This window comes from Bombus terrestris, chromosome 16 (assembly GCF_910591885.1).
Source record: "Bombus terrestris chromosome 16, iyBomTerr1.2, whole genome shotgun sequence".
Classification (NCBI taxonomy): Eukaryota; Metazoa; Arthropoda; class Insecta; order Hymenoptera; family Apidae; genus Bombus; species Bombus terrestris.
The window spans coordinates 4,555,711-4,574,434 of record NC_063284.1 but is presented as its reverse complement, the minus strand read 5'-3'; the positions used below and the strand labels follow the sequence as shown (position 1 = coordinate 4,574,434).

Here is an 18,724-nt window from a genome sequence, read left to right as displayed (position 1 = left end):
ATTAGAATGGAAATGTATGGTAATCGCAGAAACGTTCCGACGACGAGTCTATAATTACTTTCCTCGCTATCTCGGTAGACTTTGTAGTTTGTTCTGATGACCATTGTTATTATTAAACAACAATTCTCGAGGCATTGAGAATCTTTGCCGCGTCACGAGACAATGCAGAGTTTATGAAATGGTTCTTCTACTTTCCAGCGTTCCTTCATCTTCTGTTTTTATTAAGAAGTTACGAAGCTCGGGGAGGTGGAAGTTTTAATTGGCAAATTGTGAGATCTGCGATGAGACGAGAATTAAAAAAAAAAATTTCCAACTTCGCGGAGACTCCTGCAATATCTGTAGTCGATCGAGAACTTTCGAAGAGTCTACAATGAAACGAAAATTTTGAGAAACCCGTAGTCGATCGAAAATTCGGAAAAATATATAGGGAGGTAAAAGTTATGGAAGAATCTACGACAAATTACGGCATCCTACCATCTATGGCTATTCTAACCGTGTTAGCTCACCTTGCTAACACTGTACACCATATGGTGTCCTTCTTCTTCATCCTTGTCGTCCTTAAGACGCTGCCTAAAACGTACACTTTAGTTTTCATATTCATCTCGACTTTCGAACCTCCGTGTATATCGTTCCCTTTTTATTTTCCTTGTTTTGCATATATTTGCGCGTGCGATTTATTTTTCCCCGCGTCGTATCTTTCTACCGAAGCATTTACCCCGTTAATAAAAAATAAACAACTTTAATAGTAATAATAACAAGAACAATGATAAAAGGAGAATTCTGGGCCGATCCAGGCAGACAAAAATTCCGATATCGCGAATCTACAGCAATAAATGATTATTTATCGAAAGAATGGGATAATCTGTACGATCTACGAGAGAAAAAGACACAAGTGGTTCTCGACAAAGTGTTCGAAGATAAGGCAGCACTCGAGTCGAGTCGAATCGACTTCAAAGTTCGTGTCTTTCCTTATCAATCGTGTCAACTTATGAAGAAAGATCGCATGGAAATTTTGTGAACTTTCGCATTGATAGGGATTAGTATTTTCGAAACTGGAGGAGGTTAGGTTAGATTAGGTTAGGTAAGGAAGAATATTTATGGCGGCGAAGGGGGGAAAATGTCGAAGTGGCGCTAGTGTCGCTAGTGAGAGAGCTGAACAATGCGACTGGCATAAATTACACGCAATTACGATGTATCCAGCGAATCGCAATTACCTGTTCACTGGCGTAAAAGCGGCGAAACGCATCGTTGCACGATGTCTGTTTTAAAATTCAATTATCCCTTTCTAAAATATCTCATTCGTATCCTTTTGAAAAAGAAAGATACACTGTACATGTTTTTCTATGCCTCTAATAGATCGTAATGTTGTTCTCGTTACTAATTAAGTTGCGATTACTAATCTTCACCGTACTTATCTGTGATAGTATTACAATCTTACAACATGAACTGAAATTCTAGATTATGTGAATATAAATATACACAGGGTGAAAAATATCAGTTATCAATTTACGAATTTTTATAGTGCTGTCGTGATACAGAATGAGCATGATAAAAAAATTAATAGAGAGAGATTAAAACGAATGAATTTTGAAATTCAACTTGTATTCTCTTTTTTTTCTTACGTACGTCTATCGTTTACGATAAAAACATTTCAGATAAGATATTTTTAGAAAAGCGTACAATATAATCCGCTAACGTAATTCGATTACGACGAAAAAATTCCAGCGTTTTCAAATTCCTCAAAATTATCGCGTTTATGTAACTACAAATTAACTACGATGATTACGAAACGGTTACAATTATTCTAATTACCCTGGTTCGTAAATGAAAATCAGCAACTATAATGAACGTTCGAACGTTTATCTTACACCTGCCACATAAACAAAGCGCAATTACCCAAATTATAGCTGGATTATTGTAAGAGAATTAATCGGACACGTGAATTTGCTTCACAATGTCCATAAAGATTTTGTAAATTCGCGTGGGAAGAATTACCGATGTTAAGTAGCGGAAACTCGGCCGAAGCGAGTCGACTAGCGCAAATGATCATTAAATTTGCAAAGTATTAAAAATTGGGGTAGAATCACACGCAGGAGCAAAGCTTCGAAAATTCGATCGAAGCGAGCCCCAATTCACGCGAAACGTGATGAAAGAGATTAAATTTGCGAAATTTACGAATCAACGTAAAAATGGAAGGAGCGGTGAATTTTTGAAAATCGGTCCGAGACGAAGCGATCGGCGTAACGATGTTAAATTTTCGAGACTTGAAAATTGGCATAGAAACGAACATTAAACCGAATTTCGGAAATTCGAACCGACTATGTAGCACGAAAGAATTAAATTTTCAAAGTTTAGAAATTGACGCGAAATTTGGGAAATTCATGAAAATTCACCAGGTGAACTTAAAGTTCGGTCGATAACGCGGATATTGTTTCCCTTTGGCGTTGCCAGGAATTTTCGGTAATTGCAGATAACGGATCGTGGAACCACCTGTATGGGCATTATTTTGTATGGATCCAATTTCCACGGGTACAGATATTTTCATCGGGACGGGTCGATAGCGATGCCGACGAGGCACATCAATCACCGTGCACTCTTCCGATGAACGTGCACTCTGATTACTTTGCCGGCATTCACGGACTAGAAGAGCGGATTCGCGGACCAGCGGACGAAAATACAAGTAACCGCGTGTTTCGGCGAAAAAAGCGCGCCTCTTTTCTTTTTTTCAAAATCCATTCGACGCTGTAATATCATCTAGAAATGTATATGCGAAGAGATTCGTAATTAACTGTAAGGTTATGTTCGCGTGTACTTAACAATCTTTTGATTTGAAACGCCCTGTATAAAAGTATCGAGAATTAGCAGTAAGTTGGTAATAGTTATAATTTGAAATGGAAAGAAAGTGTTGGATTGATCGAGTTTGGAAGATGTAGATTTAGTTATTTTGAAACGCTCTGTAGTGGTTTAACGATTATTTTTAGCATTTTCTTTCGTCGCTTTCCTCAAACTTCGAAAATTCTGGTTAAGGTTTCTTTTCGCGAGTTTGTGAGTTTCGGAACAACTTGCATATCGTAGAAAATATTACGTGAAAGGAATTGATAGCATAAATTTTGAAATATTCTGTAGTCAAGTGATAATTGCTGATAGATACGTGGCATTTCTTAACGCGTAAACAGTTTATTAATAAATCTATATATAGAAAATTCGGTATTTGAAAACAAATTATTTTTATCTAAAAATAAACTTTATCCTTCTTCGCTTGCCCTGAGAAAATCTCTTAATAATTTTTTTATTAAAGTCCGAAATTTCTGAAATCATACCTTTTTCAATCGAAATCACACACAGTGCTGTTAATCGTTCATGACATTTTTTAAATAAAAATTAGACTCCTTTTAACGTAGAAACAACCATTAACGCTGGAATAACTATCTATAACCTTAAGTATATTATCCTGTATTTGCACAATATACGATATTTATTAATATTATTTTGCACTTTTTAATCTCAAAAGTTTGTCTTTAATTTTTTCTGCGGGCCGCCATTTTTTTCGATATCATATTTCCTAACCTCTAAAACAAGTACTCCCATAAAGAAATTAATTAATAATATCTACTCTAGAAAACTTCCTCGTCTAAATTTATTTCCAATTTGTACAATTAAACACCTGAAATCCTCGCTTGTCAAATTCCTAACCTCCAAGATAAAATCTTCCACTGCAGAGGTTAATACTACTGCAGAAAACTCATTTATTCGAATTTAATTAACTCTAATTAAAGCAGAAACTGTGAAGAGCCCTGTATTAACGTAACGGAAGTGTTTGATATTGCGGTTTCAATTGCGTTACGAAACTCGCACAACTAAAGGAACAACTCCGGTAGACGGTGCTGAGTGATCTTTTACGCGACTCGATCTTCCCGGGTTCTGACGTTATCTCTGTAAACGCGAGTGTACGACCTGCTTGCGTGTGGCAAGGTGACGTCCTGATTTACGATCGATCCTCGTCTCGATCTATCGTTGCACGAGTGTAATTCCTGAGTGACGTGCAAACTGTGCTCCGTCATTGAAATTCTACACTCTTTCGTCGTGCACCAGCTAGTAAAAACAAATTTACGATCAATTCTAAGAAATTTCAAGGGAAATCGTATCTGGCCATCATCTTGGTCCCAATAGGGATCATAAATGATACAAACAGTGACATACTACGTCGTTGCTTTTTTTTTCTTTGCGAAGGTAAACATTCCATCGGCGATATCGGTTTACGAAATATTATCCGTAAAAAATTCGTTAAAAAGGTTCGTATTACTCGCTCGACTGTTGATACAAACATGGACAGACTAAAAGCTACTACGGTTCCGTCGAAGATATCGAAAAGATCTACCGGAAGTAGGCAGTACATGATAAAATACGAAGGTGTTTCAAAAACAAAGTCCCATTCGCCAGAAGGTTAACGCACATAGATAGTTCAGCCGTCGTTTCATCGTTTTATTAGAAACGATAAAGAATACTGAAAATATGAAAAATAATGATTTTCGACGCAGAATAAAGTTCAAAGGCGTTTCAAAATACAAGTCCCACCGATAAAAGATTAATATCCGTATATTTGACTGAAAAAACGTTTTGTAGTTTTACTAAAAATAGTTAAATCGATGGTATCCTTTCTTTTCCATCTTCTATGTATATATACGAAGATAATGCATAAAATCCACCTACAGAGCGTTTCAAAAAAAAAAAAAAAAAAAAAAAAGGAAAAAAAAGAGAGAAAAAAGAGAAATATCCACGTAAATGTACACAAGGATGTTTTACCATAGATATTGAACTCTTCCAAAAATACCGATCAAACAGGTGCAATATTTGCGTTTGAATGGCATCGCGCAGTGTAAGTGTATTTACACTGGGCTATCACTCGGCTGAGCCAGTTTCGCGCTGCGTCGTGTATAGTGGCTAATCAACTGTCAACATCATTGTACCAACGTATACGTCGTATTTCGTTGGACGAGACCGGCGTAGATAACTATCGTTCAGACTACTTATTTCATCGGTGCAAGTGGTTCCGTGTACGCGTGCTGTGTAATATCGACGCAATGGTTTGCAAGTGCGGTAAGATTATCACTCGTATCTACATACATCGATGATAAAAAAGAAACAAGTTCTTCATTCGTCGTGAAAATCTCCATCTAGGTCATTTCTCATTTCTTCGTCTCTTACTTCATCTCGTTTATGTTTTTATATATGTTTTTATATATGTACATTTTATGTATTTGTATACATCGTGCGTAAATACGTAAACGAGGGAAAGAACGCGTATCGTACGTCAGTGACGATTCTTTCGTAATATACGACGAAACATTCAAGATCGTAAAAATATTACCTGGCGACAAATGTTTCAGATAAAAGTCGAAGAACATTGAAAGAGAGAATTTTTGAGAGAAATTAGAAGATCAAGAAATTCAGAATTAGAAAATCTTAAAGGTTGAAAAATTAGCGAATAAAAGGAAGAGGTAAAACGCGACAAATACAACGACGTCGTCTATTAGCTATTCCCGTTTTTCTGCGAAATATCTGTGCTTTGGTGAAAGTGTTTCGTTTTGAGAATACCATGAAAAGCCGAGGAATTTATAATTCACTAGTTTTTGGACCCTCGAACATCTTGTACTGGTTAGACGGAAGAAAAATAGGTTTATTAATATTTCACCTTTATCACTGCCTGTCTCGCTCGTTGAGAGAGCGACCACCACGACGGGAACGTCTCTGTCCTTGTCGACACCTGTCGAGACTCGGGTCTCGAGAACACCATTACGAACGCTCGTTTGGCGTGTTTTCTATACATGATAAATGTCGCCGACGTCGTGGAAAATGTCTGTCACGAGTCTGACGAGTGGAACGAGAAGAAACATTTTCATACGATGAAAAGTTACCGAGGCTGACGCATATCTCGATTACGAGTTCTACTCAAATTTATTTAAAGATTCTAATTAATCGGATCCCTGAATTTCGATTTGAAAATTGCTTTCCTAGAGTTTCTTCGGGGGTATTTTGCGGGATACTTTATAATAAAATTTATTGAAAAAACGTAGGTCCATGTATGGACAACAAAATGGTACCACCTGTAGCCACCTGTAACAAGTTACGCGTCAAAGTAAGAATATTTACTCGAGGTTACAGCATCTTCATTAACATTCTGGTTAAATAAGAGGATGGAAAGAACTAGTTCCATGCGGTGGATAATAAAATGAAACTGCCTGTAGCTATTAACCTAACAAGTTCCGCGTCAAAGCAAAAATATTTTTTCGAGGTTACAGCATCTTCATTAACATTCTGGTTAAATAAAAGAATGGAAAGAACTAAGTCCATGCCGTGGATAATAAAATGAAACTACCTGTAGCTATTAAGCTAAAAAGTTTCGTATCAAAGTAAAAATATTTCCTCCACTATTTTCATTAACATTCTAGTTAAATAGGAGAATGGGAAGAACCATTGACGATTGATATTATCTAAGAAGTTACAGATCATCTACAGTGTGTTTCATGTTGCAGGTTTTAAGAAGCTGATGCACGGCGAAGGCGCCATGAAGAAAACCGTGTTGATAATTTTGGCCGAGACGATTGGCACCTCTATATTGCTGTTCGTTGGCTGCATGGGATGCGTTGGAGGCCTGGGCTCTGAACCCACTCCACTTCAAATTTCTTTGACCTTTGGCCTTGCTGTGATGATTGTGATTCAAGTTGGTATCCATCAATTTTGGCAATTCGATTTCATTTACACATATTTATTCTCTCGTTGATTTTGTTATATCTGATGATCCAAATTATACGCTATACTTTGATTCTTATTTTATATGTCTATCACACTGTACAGTTACACTATGTATTTTAAAACCAAACAGCCTATTCATAACGTATGTTAGCTCTTGTCTTTTGGATCAAGGTTAGAATTTCTATTATCATAAAGAAATAAATTTCTAGACAAGACTCAAATTTGAATTAATCGTAGTAGAAATACAAATAGGTTCTATTGCATTTGTAAATTATTTTGCCATGTTCCTAAACGTCTATATGAATCGATCATTCGTGGCTATTGAATAATTCGAAGCTAAAATTCGTTTGGTTCTTTCAGTCTATTGGCCACATCAGCGATGCTCACATTAACCCTGCCATCACGGTGGGATCGGTAGTGCTCGGGAAGAAGACTATTCCCGAAGGATTGGTGTACCTGTTGTCCCAGATAGTCGGCGGAATCCTGGGGTTCGGCATGCTGAAGGTTCGTACTTTCGTAATTCATTCACAACCTTGGTCATCCTCTATTTATATTGATCGTGCACCGAAACGGATAAACTGTGATGTTGAATTCTTTAAGGCCACGCTTTTAACAGGATAACTTGAAAAATTCGTCATCTAAAAAGCTATTGGTACTTTTCTGTAATTAAATTTTATGGGTACACGTACTTTCTAAAATATTTTGGGCAGATCAAGTTCGCGTTACGTTGTAAAATGAAACGACCTGTACCTGTTTCGAGGCAGAATATTTTCTCATCGTAACAGGCAATTCTGCAAGAGCAAATTTGGAGAATATGTGGACTTTTTACTCATTGCATCGTGCAAGCCGATAAACCAGGTTTTGTTTAAGCACATTGTTAAAACAAATCACTTGGCACATCAATCTTAACCTTCAAGATTGCTCGCAAGATGGATATCGCTTAATAATAACATAATAATACATGGAATATTATTATCATGTATGAATCAGGCTGTAAATCTTTGAAAAATACGTGAAACGTACAAGAGAATGATTTTAACGCAATTTCGAAAAGAGGCCAGTATATAATCGCAACCTCGACATGTATTCGTTTATCGAGTTCAAGACCTTCTATTACATTCATTTATGGAACGATAACTAGTCATGATATCACGCTATCTGTGTATACCGTGGTCAAGCTCTATTTGAAAACGAATACCTGTAATAACAACGTTTACAAACGTTTTTTTCTTATTTAGGTTGTGTCTTCGTTAGATTTGTTTGATTATTTTTAAATACAGTCATTATTATGCATCATGTTAGTCCGAATTAATTTCAACCATTGCATTAATCTTTGATTAATCCTAGACTCGAATAGTTTATGATACCAATATCAATCATAACCATTTCATTGATCTTGAACAATCCAAACTGGGATTGAATCATCCACCATGTCCATTCTAACCAACTTCAATAGGTACTATATCAACTCAAATCAATTGTAACCAATGCATCAACCTTTGATTAGTTCTTCCACACATTGCCAAAATATTAGACTTGAATAGTTTATGATGCCAATATCAAACAATCATAGCTATTTGAATAATCTTCAACAACCCAGACTGGAATTGAATCATCGACAATATCAATTGAGTATATCAACTCAAGTCAATTCCAACCAATGCATCAACCTTCAATTAATCCTTTCGTACATTGCCAAAGGACTAGAATTGAATAATTCATCATACCAATATCAAACAATCATAACTATTCGAGTAATCTTCAACAATCCAAACTGGAATTGAATCATCCACAATATCAATTCTAACAAGATCTAGTATATAGTATATCAACCCAAGTCAATTCCAACCAATGCATCAACCTTCATTTAATTTCCACACATTGCCAAAGCACTAAAAGTGAATAGTTCATCACACCAATATCAATCACCCCTAACCAACTGCAATTATTCATTGTTCTTCAAGTAATCTTGACATGCATTATCAAAACTACACAGATAGATAATATACAAATATATAGATATAGCAATCTCAACTAATCCTAACCATATCATCATATTCCTTATTACCAATCCTGTATTAATTTCCCATTTCTATGAAAATCTGGATGTAGCAAGCAAATATCGAACCAAAACTGGAACTGGTGTTGCAGGTGGTGACTCCAACAGATAACCTGACGAGCAAGACCCTCAGCGAGGCGGACATGTTTTGCGTGACCGATCTACACTCGGAGCTATCTGCGATCCAGGGCCTGTTGCTCGAAGGCATTTCCACCGCTATACTGATGCTGGTCGCGTGCGCCGTCTGGGACAGTAGAAACGTGAAAAACACCGACTCGGTGCCAATCAGATTCGGCCTGACGGTCGCTGCTCTTGCGCTCGCGTTCGGACCTTACACAGGCTGCAGCATGAACCCGGCCAGGTCATTGGCACCAGCGCTCTGGAACAATCAGTGGTCACATCACTGGATCTACTGGTTCGGCCCCATTGGTGGCGCCCTTTTATCGTCCTTCATGTACAAAACTATCTTCGGCGTGAAGAACAACACGCAGGATGAGTGCGCCGCTGAAGCTGTCGCGCTCAACAGCGTCAACATTCAGAAGACGGAGGTATGCTCGTTACCTTTGTGTTACATAAGTATTTCTTAATTCTTTCAGCTATTCAGGGTCCGTATTTTTCTCTCTTTAATTCCTTCCTTTAACTCTTTGTAAGCTGGTATATAATCTATTGTACGCTATTTTTGTATCTTCTCCATTTTTGAATTTTCCTTTTATCTTTAATTTAAGCCGATCAGAGTGCATTTTAGATGGAAGATTCTCTTTTCGATTCCTTGTAAACTTGGTACATTAGTATCAGCTTATGGTGCGTCATTCATTTTTCAATATTTCCAGCTGACCACCATCTACTTTTCTGAATATTCTACTTTTAACTATTTACAGGCTTCGTATCAAAGTTTACTTTGTTAAGAATTCTCTTTTTCACTCTGTGTACACTTGGTACACAGTGCAGTAGTATCTGTCGCTCAATTTTATCAGCACTCGTGTCACTGAAAATATTTAACTCTTCGTTGACTTGGTAAGCTCGTTCACATTCTGCTCTGGCATCTATCTTCTAATATTTCCAGCTGATCGCAGTTCGTTACAATGAACATTTTCTCTTTAATTCCTCCCACACGTTACATTCACATTACGTACGTATCTCTCGCCCCTTTTATATAACACATACAATTTTATATTTTATAAATGAAAAGAACTGATCCTGTATCTTCGACTTATTTTTACAATCATTTTTACACCACGTACAATTAATGTACAATCATTTCCTTCTCATTTATACTGTGAATAACAGGACACCTTGTATAATACGAGAAAGTTCCCAATTGTAAGTGTTGAAATACCTTCATGAACTGTTGTGAGTAGCCCCGCAGTCTGGTGACGACAGACGTCAGTCTCTAGATTCCTCTTCCGAAAGCCATCAGGCTGTAACTAGGACAGTTTGCAGGAAAGTGACTTAAATCTGATTCAGAATATTCTTGCAACAGCGTGGCGCACAGGATAAGAAGTTAAACGATACGTCGTCCGAAGAACGGCTTTGCCCAGATCCACGGTTAGGGTTCCCATCGACGGTAAACCGAGAACGTTAAATCTCACCGCGTCGTAAAACCAGTTTCACCAAACTTCCTCGCCAACGACGATTTATCGCCGACCTTTACGACCAGCCCTTACAAGATAATCCGCATCGCGAAAAATCTCGATGCACGGCATGCATCGCGTTTACATGACGTACATAGTCAGCTAAACTTACGAGCTTCTGCTCGAAATTTCTTTCGTTCGTCGCAGTGCTTCCCTTTTAGATTTTTTTCTTTTTTTTGATTGAATTACTGACTAGTCATCTGAGGTAGTAGGACGATGTGAAAAGAGAGCCGGTAAAATCAAGTATCAACGTTGAACTCGCCACTTCGATTTATTACGAAAATTCTTCGAGCTTTCTGAGAACTTTGGTATCAGAAGATCCAACGCCTGTCCTAGTACGTTCGTGAAGAGATTGAAGATATTCTTGGTAATAGGAATCTGGACGATTGGGAAGATTAAAAAATAAGCGAAAAGGCTAAGCATCTGCAAGGCAAGGGATAGAGAGATTCACGTAATTCTGAGTACCCTGACTTTAATCAAGAGAAACACATTTCTGTCCTCTGATGCGAGATGATCCAAGAAATCGTTTGATGTAACAGATCTACAGAGTTGACGCGTCAGCTTCAACATCTTGCTGATTTTAATTTATACAAAAAATAGTTTGATCCTCTATGTTGAATTTAGATTGAAATTGCAAGTAGGCAGGAAATTTTCTAAAATACTACAAGGAAATCCTAAAGATCTTAATGCCTAAAAATAGAAAGGGTATGTTCTCTGAAGCGTTGTTTAAAATGTTATCACAGGTAGGCATTATCTTCGGGCAACTTCACAAGTCGATATATGTACATAAACCTAACTTAATCTCTTGCTCAAATATCACTTATAAAAGATAAAAGTTTATCCATCTCGATACAATCCTTCCGTCAGTAGCATCAACGGACTATCGCGAACAATCAGAGAATTATCGAATCTTATCAAGGGATTAAGAAAACCAACTAAAGAATTAAAGCAACCGAAGCTGTGTAGTAATTTGCCTCGCTTATTAAAGATTGCGACGAGTATTCCACTTTGGAGTATTTTACATATTTTACGTATATCGCGTACATTCTGCTGACTTTTGTACCTTTAAATTTATGATAAATCTAAAGGCACAAACGTACACGGAGTGATGCGAACAAAGCAAAGATATATAAATAAAAATTGTACGTTAAAAAAAATAAAATATCGTACTATAGTTATTATACGTAGCAAATAAAACAACTGGCACAATCCATTCTTCGAACGATATGCAGAACAATATAAATTTCTATAAAAATCCGCGTTCTATCGGGCAATGATCTATCAAGATTGATCGATTCGTTTTCTCTTTCTAGCCGTGATACAAAACTGAAGAGGGCCAATCGGAAACGTCGAGGGTACGGGTCGATCGGCACTATCTTCAAGAAACCACGAGAGATTAAGCGTTCAATGGAGGATTCGAATGGATCGAACGGATCTACCGGATCGTACATCGCGCCATCTAGGATCTTTTGTACCTCCGTTTTTCTCGATCGTATAGAATTCGAACGATCCAGGAAATCGCAAGACTGCTCATCAGAGAGATCATCCGTTGTCTGCGAAGTATTGTTCACACGCGGCAACGTTATCTTGTTAGGGAAACGATATACAGCGCATAGGTTATGTGCATCCCGGGAACGACGGTATTCCGCCATTTTACGATTCGATGATTCACCGTGCACAATATGGTGGCTGTTTGATCGGAACCGATGCCGGGAACATGCATCTCGTTGTTGTTGTCTTTTTTATTTTTTTTCTTTCGAATACTCCGGTAGTATATGTTCGCGCAGCATAACTGTGTTGCTTGCTGCTTCATAGGCGATTTCAATTCGCCAATTGTCGTTGTATATAATTGTTATATTTTTTATAGGTGTATTTACTCGTGACGATGGAAAAATATAGTCGGATAAAAGTGAGCTTGGAATTTATTCATCAACCTTTCCCCATTACCTTCTGCTTGAGAGAAATTCGTTTCTTTCTTCTTCACATCTTTGAAGAATTGTCGAATAAGAATATATATTTATATATTTAGGAAATTTTGAATAAAAATGTTAAAATCTCCTGTAGTACCGAGAACCGTGTCTCAGCGGTGCGTTGATGGTGGCCTGTCTTCAGGCGCCAGGCGAGCGTAGGAATAAAAAATCTAGCTCTTATAATTGGATTTCTTTTATTAATGATATAACAAGCTTTTTAATTATAATCTGAGATTCTGAGATACAGAGCATAAGCTTTGAAAACATTGCGCGAAAAGTTATTTACCGAGACAATTGGCCCACGATCGACCGGGAAAATTCCTCTCCATTACTCATTACGACCTTGAGGTTCCATTCGAAAACGAAACACACAAATCACGTCGTACATGAAACAAGTTCGATAGAATGAATTCATCGGCGGCGATGACTGTTAGATAAAAGCCTGTACCGTTTGAAACAAACAGGAAAGATCAAGAATTATTTTTACGATAACCAACAATTGATCGTTACTTAATTTATTCATAAGACTAAAATTATATCTGCAAAGGTATTTACTGGAAGCAATAATTAGAAGCCATAATTTGTAGCTACCGAGCCATAATTAACTAATCAATCGTAATCTCAAGTCATCCAACCGCAAAATAACCATAAATTGTAATAAAAAAAAAAATACAAAAACTGACTGGCTAATTAGCTTGTTCATAAAACAACCGGAAACATTAATCGTTCCTAATCTCAAACTCCATAGATAAAAATAAAAGAATCTTCAAGTCTCAACTTAATACTAGTAATAAAATTAATAACAAATGTTAAACGATCCAATAATAAAATTAATGATAATAAATTTAATAACTGACAAGTCCCGTTGGAGAAAGTCAATCTTATTTCGAATTAATTTATCCGCAAAGTCAAAGTCAGTCTCGACGACTAATCAATCCTAACACAAATTTCCATAACTCAGGGCCGCTATTCACTCAAGAGAATTTTGAAATCTTCATTTATAAACAGTCATCGTTCGTTATTCAATTAGCATAAAATTACGGTTCGAGTGAATAGCCAGACGGAGCGAAGGGATCTCTACGGGGCTGGTTTCCCATGGGCGACGTAGCTTGTTACAACGGAGTCAGAAAATTAGACGAGGACCCGGCAAAGAAACAAATGTGTTTCCGCGTAAGAAAATGGGAAAACTACATCAGACTGTTGGCGAACAGAGCGAAGTAACGTTTTCCTATGATTTACATAGCAAGCGTCGACTCAATAATTCAACTTTCAATCTGTTCCTTAATGCTCCCTTTTCTTCGCCGTTTCTTATTTCTCACGATTCCTTCGCAGACACGTACACCTGCATACGATATAATGACCGTCTAAGACGAAAATAATTACAGCGAGCAGTGAAGCAAATATTTGTCAGCTCAAATTTCTCGACGCGACGCGCGATAAAAAACTAAAGCTCGCGGTCTCCATCTATAGTTCCAAGAATTTTATGCCAGACACACGCCAATATCGCTATCGACGTATTTAGGGCTATTTCTCGACGTTGCACGTTCTACAGTTTTTTTCGTACAGTTCGAATGCTGATCTTCGAAGGTTGCTATGAGTGAAGTTTTATTTTTTGCAACTGCAAGCTTTTACCTCTCATCTGTATTAAGCATATTTCTTCGACTTTATCGATTCTACTGTACAAGACTGAAACGTCATCCACGATAACGATTTGATGGCAGCTTCCGAGGGCTAAAATACGACGATGCTTCGATATGTTTGAACTTTCGTTAATCACTTGCCTTGCAATTATTTTCCTGGCTATGTATATCATTGTCTGTTTCTGATATTTTAATCATTATTCTATATATACAATATACATTAATTATTATTTTTGTACACATTACATTCAATCATCGTAATATTACATTGCTATATTAACATATTCTTTTGTGTTTGCAAACTGTAGTATTGATGTATTACGTGGAAATTGCATTAATAATTCATAGTGCAGCAATCCGGAATTAAAATCCAAACTAAACCTCCACTCAAATATTAATCCTATTGGTTGTATCAATTGTACAGTATATTTTGCTATCTCTGCAATATATTTTATGAACAACTCTGTATATGTCAGTCGGCCAGCTATATAGTACAGAAACTATATATTTAAACACGATATATATCTTGCATTTTTCTCTTCAATTTTCCTTTACATTTATACGATAATTATTAACACGAAATAATTAGACTGTTCATCGCATATATCGCATACATTTGCACGGATAGTTTTACATTGATGTAAAGTATGTGATTTTTATACAGTGGAACGATCGGTTTAAATTTAAACGGTTGGACATTGATTTATAGGAATGTACAGAGTGATTCGGAGGAGAGTTATGGTAGCCATAAAGACAGATAAAAGCGAACCCCATTTTGTTTGCGAGGTAACGTTTGCGCCTCCATTAATATCCTCGTTTACTTAACGTTATCAGTCTTGATTGTGTCATCTTAACGTATGTGCGATCCTGTAATTCCGTTACCTACCTGTGTCAATATGCCATTCCCCCATGGAACCGATAGACAACCACGTCGTACACAAACATCCGACATCTTATCTCCCTTAATTCATCTCACATTTTCATTTCGAAATTTATACAGGTAACACGTTATGGTTTGTTCGGAACGTCCAATTATTTTTTTTATCAGCAAAACGTTGAACCGGGCTATTTAAAAGTATCATTTTAAAGAGTGTCCCGAACGATTCTAACTACTGTTAATTTCACATCAAGACTTTTTTTTTAACGTGAAACACGTTAAACATTCGGATTTTTATTTAGAAATACGTCTACTATTTAGAAACACTGTTTATTCTAATTTATTCTGTATATTACATTATATATTCGTTGCTTTTAACAATTACCTAATATAATTCAGTTTTGTAAAATTGTGCAATCTTCTTTAGTGTACCCTTTAAACTCCTTTTCGTCCACCACTGTGTGTGATTATTAAACCACCCTGTATAAGGTGTTACCCCAAAGTTAATATTAATAAGAATAAGATTAATAGTAAATTTTCACGAAAATAATAATCCAAGCAATTTTCAACATGCCAATTGCATTTTGCAGATTCGAATCGCTGGAAATCATTTTTTTAAGTTTCAGGAGAAATCGTGAACGAATCGTGACCTAATTGGGAATTCGGGTTACTAACATTTACTATCACCAAAAATGATTCTCTGGTTTCTGAGGAAAAATTCGTATCGCCAAAAACAATTGTCTGTTGTATTTTTTTTTTTTTTCTGGAACATCCAAATTACGAACAAAAATGAAACAGCCGACTAATCGTAATCCGATCGAAAGTTCAAAAGTACGAATTGCTAAAAATTGAAATCCCTGTAAATAATACTCTACTCTTCGAGGACCGAAAGAGAGAGAAAGAGAGAGAGGGTGAGAGAGAGATCGATAACTAATCTGGATCTAACTAAAAGTTAAAAAATTCGAAAAAGCTGGAATAATAAAGAATGACTCTCTTCGGTTTTGGAGGGTCGAACGTGAGCTAAATCGATGACGAGTCTTCGTCTAATTGGCCGTGCGTTCGTACAAAAGGCGAATGGGAGACGAGGACAAAGGGAAATGCGAGTGGGACGCGTTCGAACGTCCGTAATCGGAAAGGCTTACGAACGCGTGTAATTGCCCATTGTGGAGGCAATCTAGCATTTTCCAGGAAAAATATTCGAGTACGGGCCTACTTAGAAAGCGTAACGAACCCGTTCGATATCGATATGCCGCACGCGGAGCCAATTGTACGGAAAATCACGCGACTGCTCTAATTCTTCGAGGCCGTGCCGATGTGCTTTTCATACACGGGTGAAAATCTCCTTTCTTTTTTTCCTTTTTTTCCTTTTTCCAACATCTGCAGTCTTGCCTCTGTACGCTTACGCGACGGACATGTGCCTTATATGGTTAATTATCAAATAGAAATCCTTCGAATAACGGTACATATATGGATTTACAAATAATCCAATGTTAATAAGTAAAATAGCTAAAGCAATATAATTAGAAAATAAAAGTCTTACTGTTGACATAAAAAAGACGATATGTGGTAAAAAAATACGATAAAATGTTGTAATTTTAATACCAATACAGCAACTTTACAGTTTGCAATAAAAACATCGATATTTGATAAAAAAAATATGATAAAAAAGTAGAATATTGTAATTTTAGTAGCAATAAAAAAACGTTACCGTCGGCACTTAATACAAAAAATTAGTACAAAATACAATGTACGACAAAGAACATATTAAAAATAGAATATTATCATTTTAATACGAATAATAGGACCTTATAGTAAAAAACACCAGTAGTTGTATTATTAATACACGGCTTAAATATTTTTAAAATACTTCATTTAATACGAATACTACGTGAACACTTGACTTACATTTTTCATTTAAATTTAGTCAAATTCGACATTTACACGTATGAGTATGGTGTTTATTTGAATCTTGGTTTTGAATTACAGCCGTCGTCGTGTTCACGGATTTCTTTCATAAAATTGAGACAATACAGTGAGACTCTACTCGATTATTTACAGTTGATTCAAATTACAAATTATTCGTGCAATATGATTGGTAGTGATTTGATCAGATGTCTGCGGATCTATATTGGTATGAAAAATGATCATTGGAAACACTTGGTGTATAGATAACCGCAAACAAGGTGAACGAACTGCAACGAGGCTGTAACTCTTGATCAAGGTTGACCATGTGATCTGTTTGCATTAATCGTTCTATATATAGCACGAGATAGAAGTTATTATTACCAATTATTCTCCGGCGGATGATTTTTTCTCAAGGTTAGTTTCTTTCTAAGGTCATTACTTTCCTTCTCTTAAAAATTTTAAAAACGTATTTAAAAAAATAATTATTATATCAATCTTGCATTCCTTTTTAATTGAAACGACTAATAATCACAATTTCGCTAATGTGCAAATTTCAACTAAGATTTTATTACGTATAAATTCAAGTCTATTATCTTTTAGCATAGGAATGAAATTTTAACAAAATGGCTGCCAGTTATATCAATTATAGCTATCGTGTACAGCGAAACTATGCATATACCAGACGTAATATACATTTATCAATATTTCTATACTTTTGAAATTGTTAGAATATCATCTTAAATGTATTATATTGCTGTAATAAAATGCTATGATAAAATCTGTAACAGCTTGAAATACGTTGATGCAAACGCTTAAAAAAAATCATCCACCAATACGATTTCCGATATAAAACAAGTATCTATCGTGCGTGTGAATTAATAATGTATATATAATATATGAATTGATAAAAAACTCACGGATCTCGTAACTCTTTTTATCGGCATTCCAATGAACGTCAGCAGCTTCGTAATTCAAACGAAAATGATTTGTTGCACCTTCGACGCTCAACAGTTGAACGAGTAACGTGCTTTGGCGAGTAAACAAATCCTGATACAATGGACAAGGCGATCATTATTAACTGCACACACAATACACGTTATTACAACTTATGACACACCGTCGGCATCGCACATTTCAATCTAACGTATCACGTATTTATCGAAAATCAGACTCAAATCACGCTTGATTTCAACGGATTCGTCAAAGAACGCGTAACGTGCGAAACTATTCGTTCGATAATCGAAAGATGCGACGCGAACGGCGAGGTATCGAATCTCACAGGTATGTACACTACTGTACGTGTTAACTTCGCTAACTTCACCATTGGTCCATCTTGTACAATTAATTAATGTCATTATTTAATTATTAAACTACTGATTTTTATGTATTTATAAGGAATTTGAAATTGTAAAATTACAAAAATGCATAATATGCAAAAATGTACAAAATTTTCAAAGTATACTATATACTATAATATTCGGCGAATGAAATAAATTTCTACTTGCTGTTAAATTTCATTTGTTGCATCAGTTATTTAAAAATATAAATTCGCACAAAAATCTGCATATATGGGGAATTTTACAAATTACAAATCACAAGCTATCAGTATTAATAACTTCTTTCGCATAACAAACTTGGTAATAAAATAAATAAAGTTGTATTTGTTAGTTTTATATCTTACATATCAACTGATTATTCTACTTCATGTGAAAATGTGCAGTTGTAAAAAAGAAGTTTGTATTCCATAACTTGTAATTTATTAATTGGCTAATACTGTTAATTGGTAGAATATTGTGCAAGAGGATCTTATGTAAAATAAACAGGTGAGATATTCATAGCTCATTCTCGTTTAAAGGAGTAGAAAGACATACAATGCCACTAAAATATAT

At 36.0% G+C, this 18,724-nt stretch overlaps 1 protein-coding gene and 1 long non-coding RNA gene across 11 annotated transcripts in view; one reads left to right on the top strand and one right to left on the bottom strand.

Moving 5' to 3' along the window:
* LOC100650947 (aquaporin) overlaps window positions 1-12,356 on the top strand; it is a 54,854-nt gene extending 42,498 nt beyond the window's left edge. For 7 of the 9 annotated variants that reach the window (XM_048413356.1, XM_048413360.1, XM_048413358.1 and 4 more), the window contains 4 exons: window positions 6,534-6,721; window positions 7,114-7,257; window positions 8,905-9,360; window positions 11,757-12,356. In XM_048413356.1, the coding sequence (XP_048269313.1) occupies window positions 6,534-6,721; window positions 7,114-7,257; window positions 8,905-9,360; window positions 11,757-11,762 (794 nt within the window). In that variant the 3' untranslated portion in view covers window positions 11,763-12,356. Of the gene's footprint in view, window positions 1-3,893; window positions 4,231-4,781; window positions 5,098-6,533; window positions 6,722-7,113; window positions 7,258-8,904; window positions 9,361-11,756 lie in introns of those variants that run through there. The other 2 variants (XM_048413365.1, XM_012319569.3) reach the window with 2 other exon arrangements.
* LOC110120207 overlaps window positions 1-18,724 on the bottom strand; it is a 76,344-nt gene that overhangs the window by 57,120 nt on the left and 500 nt on the right. The window contains exon 2 of one of the 2 annotated variants that reach the window (XR_002308855.2): window positions 17,753-17,882. This is a non-coding gene — a long non-coding RNA (uncharacterized LOC110120207). Of the gene's footprint in view, window positions 1-17,752; window positions 17,914-18,724 lie in introns of both variants that reach the window. The other variant, XR_007226834.1, reaches the window with a different exon arrangement.